Raw genomic sequence first — 9,514 nt, 5'->3', positions numbered from 1 at the left:
ACAGATCATCAAGTCCAACCCCCTGCCTAGGCAGGAAAGAGGGCTGGGGTCAGATGACCCCAGCCAGATGCCTATCCAGCCTTCTCTTAAAGACCCCCAAGGTAGGGGACAGCACCGAAATTAGCACCATAATGTTGCTAATTAATTTCTAGTGATTAGAACAAAAGGTTTTTAAGTTTTCTATGACCTCTGGAAAATCTCTTGTTAAAAGTTACTGCTTGCATCCAAGTCCAAGATGTGTTAACTAACACCACCTGTGCCTAATCCCATTTGAGTGGAACAAAACTACAATCTGTTCAAATCCAATATCTTAAACTAGACTTTCATGTTCAATTTTAGTTGGGCAACCAGTAGCCAGCAAGGAGATTTTCCATCCATTTCTTTTGGGTAGAAAATGAATGGAAATTAGAATCTGCATTTATATTTTTCCTATTGGCTCCAGGTATTTGGTAGCTGAAATGTGGATAGCATGCTTTTCACCAGAAGACAAGTTTAATAATGACACAGAACAATCTGGAAAGCATTAAACGAACAAATATTTTAAACTAACTAGCTTTAAATGTAGTGTTAAATGTGTAAGGTAGCTAATAGTCATGAGGTTACACTGACTGGCATATTGCATCTTTCATGGCCAAAAACAATCCCCCAAATCACCCAGATGTCTGAAAGAATTCAGTTTAAAAGGTAGGGGATAGGGACCTTCTCTTGTGAGAAAGTTTTATGAGTACAGTCACAAAAGAATCAGCTTGGACTGTAAGGGTGCTTCCCCACAAGTGGGAATGGCATATTTGTGCCGCTGCTACTGTCCCTGGACAAACCTCTGCACATGTGCTCTGGCACATGGCAAATTGCCCCAGGTGGGGTAGGGGAGGCCAGGGCTAGCCCCAGCAGCCTTACCTGGGGTCCTGGGGGCCTCCTGGGGCTGCAACGGTGGTGATCTGGGTGTGTGGAGCCTTGCTGGCAGTCAGAGCATGGCTTTCGTTGGCCAGGCTCTAGTTTCGGGCAGTGCATGCTGGAGACATGTACACCACCCTGTTTTTTTCTGCTGTGGGTCTTTTAGATACTGGGATTTCCCAGTATTTAATTTTGCCACCATGCTGCACATATGCAGGACGGCAAACAGAATCACAAGTGTTTTGTGGCACCTCGAAAGGCTCTGAGATGCTGCAAACCGCAGGTTCCCGCTCATGGGGATGCAGGCTAACTAGCTACTGCTACAACTCAATAATCCTATCCCTCTGGGATATTAAGTATCTTAGTCTACTATTACGGAAATAGAAGCCAACGTTATGGCACACTTTCTGAACCAATTTAACATCTTTACATTTGCCAGGTATAGGCAGATGGAAGATGCAGCATGGCGGTACAATGAAATTTGATTTACAAACTGAGGGAAGCTAAGAGCCCCAGTGTAAAACCAATTTCAATTTAAGGCCAAACACAGAATTCTAAGTCTCCACAAGTCCAGGGCCTCTTTGGATTCAGGCCATAAAGGATTACTTTAATTATGCAAAATTGCTACAGTCTTCAGCAGCCATCCTCTAGCAGAGATTTCCAAATAGTCCTGCTGGAGTCTTTCCCATATTAGAGAAATCTCTAGATGGTCAAAATAAAGGCAGCTTTCTGTTCTTGAGTACTAAAAATGGAGCTGATGGTCGTGGTGGTGGAGGGGGAAAGCAGGGTCAGGATCTGACCAGGAATTTCTTAAAGCAACATCTACACTACACAGTGCTGTAGGAAATGTATTGACTTGTTCACAGAAAGAACAGTCAACCTGGCTAAACTGTAAAGCAATGGGCCTAAAATACTCTGTTCTGTTTTTAAACAACTTCACAATCAGACTGGTTTTGGATAGACAAATATTGTCATGAAACAGATTTCAAATAAGTTTTTGGAGATAAAGACATCACTATGTAGCACCATCTGAAAGTATTACTTTCCTTTTCTTGAAGTCCTGCTAATTACACTAAATCACTGATTAATGTCTGCATCAGGTAGTAATAGCCACGTGGGCTTAGAAGACTTTTTCTTTAGAAGGATGGTTGTACAGAGTCTCTAAGCAATTCATAGACATAGAAAGTATTGCAAAGTCAAACCCTTTTTTCTGCTGGATTATGTCCCTAGTACTGTAAAAGTTACCTTACAACTACCTGTTTAATTTTATTAACACTTACAATAAAGAACATGTCACTGAAGTCTGAGATGCAGACTTCCTTTGCTTACTGGAGAGGAAGTTTCTAAGGACAGACGTTCTTCATTGTTGGATTCCATTAGCTCTGCTCATGCTTGTGCTGGAAAAACAGGCAGATTACGAGTGAGCCTTTTATGACTCCCTATGTTAGGACTAGATAGTAGGTGGTCCAGTAAGTAGCTATTTGTTAGTAAATTCTAAACAAAGTTTGCACACTACAAATACAATAAAATCAAGGACTTGATTACAAGATGTTTGTTTTGGAAAGCAGTCATAACATGATTCTAATTAATAGTGTGATGGATCCTGTAATTGGTAAAGCCCTGGGACAAGGTTCTGTCTGCACTACTGATGGGAACTCACAGATACCTTTCTGTGAGCTGCTTCATAGAACAGCCGGGCTGAATTGGCTGCACTGGAAGTGGAGAGGATCCCGAAGTATATCCATGTGACACGATGCAGTGCTGTGCTGATATTCCTGAGCTACTGTCAGGTAGTTTGAGTATCAGATGCAGGGTAGATGTACAGAGGCCCACTTGGGCAATTAAGTGTCTGCTTCTCAGCAGGACCAAATAGTCCAGCACAAGTGTTATGCCAACATGGCTCTACTGCTTCTGGTACCAGTGCAAGTCTGTTCAGAGCTGGCTCGGTTATCTCTATATGGCACGGCATGTTGCCATAAAGACATACCTATTGAGGTGCCTTGTTGCTCCGTAAGGACTTTATCAGAATGGAAAGCAGAATCCACTTGGTCTGTAGAGAATGCCGGGCAGTAAAACAACCTCTGCACTTTATGGTTTTTCTCTCAATAAGTTTTACAGTGAGAACAAACCTGCATCATATACAATAGTCCCAGGCAACTGAAACAGTCTGAAGGTCAATCACAGTTTTTAGGACAAACCTTTTAAGAGCATGTTATAATACAAAAACTGAAAGTTGGCATTATGCAATAAAACAGGTACCCGAATTTTTAAGAGAAATCACACTGAGGAACTTCATACTTGGGACACCTATGACCAGGCACATTGTGATGTCACAAACCGGGATGAGAATATGTTCAATTTCTCTCACATGCATTAAGAAGAAATGTAAACCAGTTGTGCTAAAGGACATAAGAAAAGGAAACAGAAACCATTGGACCCTGAAATGAACAGATGGCTGAGTTTGCTTTCTTGGCACTGGCCTGATTCAGAAACTGGCCAAATTGTGCTTGTGATACTTACTGGTTTAGCAAAGCCCCAGGAACACATTATAAGCCCAGGCTTCCAAAAAACTTAGGCAGGCTGAGAAAAGGTTTCTTAGAATCTAATACTCAATTAATTCTTTTAAAAACTATTTGAAGAAAACTGTGATGAAATGAAGGACCCAAAGGCATTCAGTTGTTGAACACATAAAAGGAAGTATATTTAAAATAAAAAAAATTGGTCAGACTATAGAGTCAGTTACCATTTTTAAGGAATTTACAGGGCTGTTGTAGATGAGTCTTTTGGAATAGTCAGTTTATCGCAATGCCTAAACTGGTTTCTTCATTGCACAGTATTTTCTCTTAAAATGTGTGCATTTTTTAAACAATTACATACATATTAAAAATTGAAATTTCTTCGTTTAAACTTAATTAAAACGTTAATACTCTCAGACAACACAGATCTGAAATGGTGAAACCAGTAATTTCCCCCTCCCACCTTACAACAAATTAAATTGAGACAAAATTACAAACACATTTCACTACATGATTATTATTAATAAAAATCAGTTTTCTTTTTTATAAAGTTGCCCAAAATGCAAGGGATGTGCATAGGTTTACAACTTAGTCAGAATAATAGTTTATTTTATCCCCTTGGGTATGTTTTCCCATGAGCGGAATGTACTTTGCTGTAGATTACAGGTTTTTTTTCAACACAGATACACCAACGGCATGAACGCTTGCGACTGCCCACATGCATTAAGAGTCAAGACCCAGTTTCAAATCTCTAAAAGGTTTACAGAATTCTTCAAAGAGACAGTATCACAGGATCTGGGTGTTAAACAAAAAGTACTCAAAAATACTATCCAAAAAAAAACCAAAAAAAAAAACCCCCAAAGAAAGGCCTTTAAAATTTGATTTTTTTCATAACCACTAGATTAATTATCTAAAATAAATAAAGAAAAGCAAGGTATTCCAATTCAGAAAATCAGACTCTAAAAAAATGTAGTGTTCCATCCCCACGTTAAGGTAACAGAATCATTTCATTATTATTATTAAAATAGATTATAGAAAGCAGCATCTATTTTGTGCAGTTTTTAGGGGCCTTTGAAATAAAAAGCTATGATTTCCAAAAATATAACATTTCAAAGGACTGAATAATACATATATTTAAAGATACATTTTATTAAAGTTTAGGAGAACTGATTAAAAAAAGATACTGTCTCTTTAAATTAGTGTTTAATTTTTTTTCTCCTATCTATTAGGACATGACAATAATTATAAATTTAGGTCACACTACATCTAGGTAGTCTCTAGGGGCCAAGACCTGTTGACACAAGGTCAGTAACGAAGAGGTTTTTCCATGTATGAGGTGGTTCCCAGTAATGATAAAATTCTTTAGTTATCTGGCAAAAGGCCTAATAGACCCAGGAGACTGGAACCCACTGTGATGCTGTACAAACAAGCTCAATGGCTTCCTCCAGATGCCTGATTGTTTCATCAATTTCATTGTTGATAATTGTTAGATCAAAGTAGTGTGCATATGTTCTCTGCAAGATTTCAGATTCCTTTTGCAGGCGCTGAAGAGATTCATCCTGCATAATCAGAAAAGAAAATGAGAGATATAAATCAGATCCCAGCCTAAAGATTCATGAATGCCTTGTACACCTTGTGTAAGGTCAAGTTTCCAATAAGCTACGGGGAAGAAATTGTAACTTACACAAAATCACAATCACGCAAAACAAGGGTTAATCAAGACACAACAGGATGCTTATCTAGTGTGTTAGAAGGGTTAAACAGATGGAGACAGAAGATAAAGTTTTAAAGAAAAAGAAAGAGTAAGAAGCAGAACAGACACAGAAAGAAATCCAACTTGTGAATGAAAACATACTAAGTATGCAAATACAAACTGTTTGGACTACATCCAGATAGTGTGAAAGAACAAGCTACATTGTCAAGTATCAGCTGTCCTCAGATAGTTTCTATAACATCTAGCACTCAGCATCAGTCTTCAGATTTTACTTCCTTCTCTAAAAAAATACTCCCTGTTGGCATTTTAAGGAAGTTCTTACTCAGCATTAGAGTCCAATTTCTCTTTTGGTACATCCCTCATCTAGTATTTCATGGCGTCTCTGATGCGTCAAATGGTTATGTTCTAATTCTAAACTCTAATGATGCAATCCAAGGCCAGGAAGGATAGTTATTCCACAGATTCACCAACCTCCAATGTCTTCTAGGGGGTGTCTTAAAAGAGTATGGCTTAATTTAAGACCAATCTATTATACAAGGCATGTGGAATTATTACAGTGTGTGGGTGGCCAAGCCATGTCCCTCCAAGACTAGCTGTTTACTCACTGGTCTTCCTTGGCTAGATCTTGGTTGCCATGTGAATAGGGCTGCTGGTAGGGGTATGTGAAGCGGGCCCTATTCAATTCAGATTCGGCCCAAATCAGGGACAGTGATTCGATTCGGCCGAATCCGAATCTGAAGATTCAATGCTGATTTGGAGAATTAGTGATTCGGACATAGACACAGCTTTAAATGTTTTTTTTTATATACCTCAAGGTACCAGCATGGCTTGTGAATGCGGCGATGCTGGGGCATATGGAACATCCCACAGGAGTGTGGGGGGCCCTCCATGTGCTTGGCGATGAACCCCGATGTAGACTGGAAGTACTTCCAGTCCACTTCCGGGTCCACTGGGGAGCGCGCTGGGGGGCCCCCCTGTGCCCCACAAACAGGGCGATTGACCATGGGGTGACCCCGGGTGCCCCTCCCAGACCCAGGAGGCACCAGTCACCGAGCTGGGTGCTTCTGGTCCACATCTGGGTCAGCTGCCAAGAGTGTTGGGGATCCCCTGCACTCCTGTGGGACACTCCATGTGCCCCAGCATCGCAGCATTCACAAGCCACCTGCTACCTAGAGGTATGTAGAAAAAATGTTTAAAGCTGTATCTTTCTGAATCACCGAATCTTTCCAAATCTCTCTGAATTGATTTGGAGGGTTCTGATTCAATTTGGAGAGATTAAAGGGTCCTCTGATTTGATTTGGAGATTCGGCCACTGAATAGGGCCAAATCTCTGCCAAATCGAATCAGAAACCAAAGCTTTGCACAGCCCTAGTTGCCGGAGGCTTATGCCACGGCAGATCTAGAGTCAGTGATGAGAATGACTCCTAGGAGTCTGAATGCTCTTCCCATGATCATTTGAAATATTCCACAAGGATATTCTAGGAATCATGGGTAAGGTGTCCAGAAGGCAGTGTAAATAAAGCTGGGGTGCACACAACATGACAGGAGGAGAGGGAGGATGGGGCAAAGTTATACCAGGTACAACATGGCTGGTGTAGGCATGCTGTGTCATTAGTGCTAACTGGTTTTATTCTAGTAGTTCAGTTCTCCATGGCTCAGTTTTCTAATGTTCTAATTACTGCAGCATAGAGCTTCAGTGTTACTGAGCAGTGTTTAGCAGCCTTTTTCACTAGTAGTTATTCAGAGAACAACAATTGATCTTCCTTGTCCCCTTGGAGGGCCCTTTCCTGAAGTGCCTATATATTTGAAAGTGCCGTGACAAAGTAAGATCAGGAAGCCACAGCCTTTGAGGCCCCTGAAGTGGAAGTTGTTGAAGCAGTTTTGTTTCCCTGTGCAATAAAACCACCTACTTCCTGAAGTACAGTCCTGTATCTTTAAAGAGGCTGCTGATACTCTGAAACATTTCAAACTGTGTGGTCCTTAAGAGGGTCAACAGAAGACTCTCTCTCTACTGCTGACAACTGCATCCAAACAAAGTCAGCCAAGTACTCCTCACATACAATACTGTATGTAGACACATACTGCAGTCTTCTGTGGGAAACAATGATGCATACAGGCTTTTTTACTCTATTCTGAAGTCAAATATTGATGAACAGAGACTACAAACTGTGATAAATGTGCGACTGAAGCATTTTAAATAGCACATTGCCCAGAGACCAAATCCCTAGCTAAAGCAAATTGGCAAGAGCTCTGTACACTACAATAGAGCCACACTGATCTATACCAAAGGATCTGAACTCTTCTGTAGAAATTAGACCACAAAGTAAAACATCACCTATGTGTAAGATCTCATTAAAAGATACCTTTTAATGTAATGTTATTAAAAGATGTTGCATGTGATGCTGTATATTTAAAATACGCATTCACCTTATAAAGTTGTGCTGTGATTGAAAGGGCTAGTTGGTTTTCTGCCTGTATCGACTTTACCCTGGAAGTTATGGGAACTGCTGCAAAATCTGCAGTCATTTCCTCTTAAAACAACAGGTAAAGCAGAAAACAAGATAAAGAGTTTCTAAATCTATACCTCTATATGGATTTTCTAGATTTTGCAAAATCCAAAGAAGGTGATTCTAATATATTTATTAGATGATAAAATGTATATCTGATGTCTTAGTCCTTTGGTCATATATTTTATATACATCAAAGCAAGGCAGCACTTTGGGAAATGTATGCTAAGCTACTTGGCCTGATGGAAATTATTATTTTTTTTTTACTCCATACTCTTACTGATAGGAGTAAGATTCCCAAGTTATTGATAGGCTAAAGCTGCAGAGTTCAGAAGTGGGGTCCAAACTTCAAAGCTTGGGGGGGAGAAGTCAGATGAATGTTTTTTGATTTGAGCTGACTGCTCATCTGAATATGCAATAAAATGACTATTTGCATATAAATTTGCATGCACAAAATTATGTCTTTTCAAATATACTGAATATCAGAATGCAACAGATATATCTGATCCTACTTGATCATAGATTTAGTTAGATATTTCTAGTAAAGGTGAATAAGCAGTTAACTGGCATTTAAGGGTCATAAAGGGGCTCTGAAGCTCACACCCTATTACCGTTTACACTGGAAGGTTAGCTTGAATATCTGTTGTTGGTTACAGAAAATAAAGTAAGGACACTTGAAACACCCTCAATCTGTATCTTCAATTGTGTCAGGCAATAATACTGGGCTGTATAAGTAGGTGTGTTGCCAGCAGACTGAAGGAAGTGATTCTTCCCCTCTATTTGGCACTGATGAGGCCACATCTGGAGTCCTGTGTCCAGTTTTGTGTTCCCCACTACAGAAAGGATGTGGACAAACTGGAGACAGTCCACTGGAGGGAAATGAAAATGGCTAGGGGCCTGGAGAACATGACTTCTGAGGAGAGGCTGAGGGAACTGGGTTTATTTAGTCTTGAGAAGAGAAGACTGAGAGGGGATTTAATAGCAGTCTTCAACTACCTGAAGGGGGTTCCAAAGAGGATGGAGCTAAACTGTTCTCAGTGGTGGCAGACGACACAACAAGGAGCAATGGTCTCAAGTTGCCACAAGGGAAATTTAGGTTAGATATTAGGAAGAATTTTCTCACTAGGAGGGCAGTAAAACATTGGAACAGATTATCCAGAGAGGTGGTGGAATCTCCATCCTTGGAGGTTTTTAAGACCCAGGCAGACAAAGCTCTGGCTGGGATGATCTAGTTGGGGATGGTCCTGCTTTGAACAAGGGGTTAGACTAGATGACCTCCTGAGGTCCCTTCCAAACCTAATTTTCTTGATTCTAAAACATTAATCAGGATGCAGGTGAGCGAATGGTATTATTACAGTGATGTTGTAGCCATGATGATCCAGGAATTAGGGGAGAGGCAGGGATTTTTGGGTGGTATCTCTTACTGGACCAACGGAATGGCTGGAAGACTTTGACAAGCTTTCAAATGCAAGGTATTCCTTACGTCCAATAAAAGATATCACCCAAAAAATCTTTGCCAGGTCGGTAAAGACAGACACATAGTGAATTTAGGCAGCAGGTCAACTTTTACTAACGTAGCACTTGGATGATGCACGATATGACTTGCCTCCCTTGACTCTAACATACCAGGCATTTAAGTAGGCCCTGTGCAGGAACTACCAGGGTAGACCCTGGATGTATGCTTAGCATTTGGCTTGCTGTTCTAAAACTTCTCATCCTGCTCACTGTGATGTGGAGAGAGAATACACCAAAGAGGGACTGCTGTCTTGGTTTATAGGACTCCTCTTTTCCCAGTAAAATACCAGGTTTCTTTCACCCTTAGGAGTTTGGCTTTTTTTGGTCTTTACCCCAACAATACTAGATAGGCTTATATGTTTCTGAGA

At 40.5% G+C, this 9,514-nt stretch overlaps 1 protein-coding gene across 11 annotated transcripts in view; it reads right to left on the bottom strand.

Annotated features, from left to right (window-relative positions):
• Window positions 1-3,570: 3,570 nt before the first annotated feature.
• Window positions 3,571-9,514, bottom strand: part of CASK (calcium/calmodulin dependent serine protein kinase) — a 353,223-nt gene continuing 347,279 nt past the window's right edge. For 6 of the 11 annotated variants that reach the window (XM_025204952.1, XM_025204959.1, XM_025204941.1 and 3 more), the window contains one exon: window positions 4,793-4,969. In XM_025204952.1, the coding sequence (XP_025060737.1) occupies window positions 4,793-4,969 (177 nt within the window). Of the gene's footprint in view, window positions 4,970-9,514 lie in introns of all 11 variants that reach the window. The other 5 variants (XM_014520563.2, XM_025204937.1, XM_025204949.1 and 2 more) reach the window with 1 other exon arrangement.

Source organism: Alligator sinensis, unplaced genomic scaffold (assembly GCF_000455745.1).
Source record: "Alligator sinensis unplaced genomic scaffold, ASM45574v1 scaffold243_1, whole genome shotgun sequence".
Classification (NCBI taxonomy): domain Eukaryota; kingdom Metazoa; phylum Chordata; order Crocodylia; family Alligatoridae; genus Alligator; species Alligator sinensis.
The sequence above is the reverse complement of the archived record's forward strand: the minus strand, read 5'-3'. Positions and strand labels throughout refer to the sequence as shown.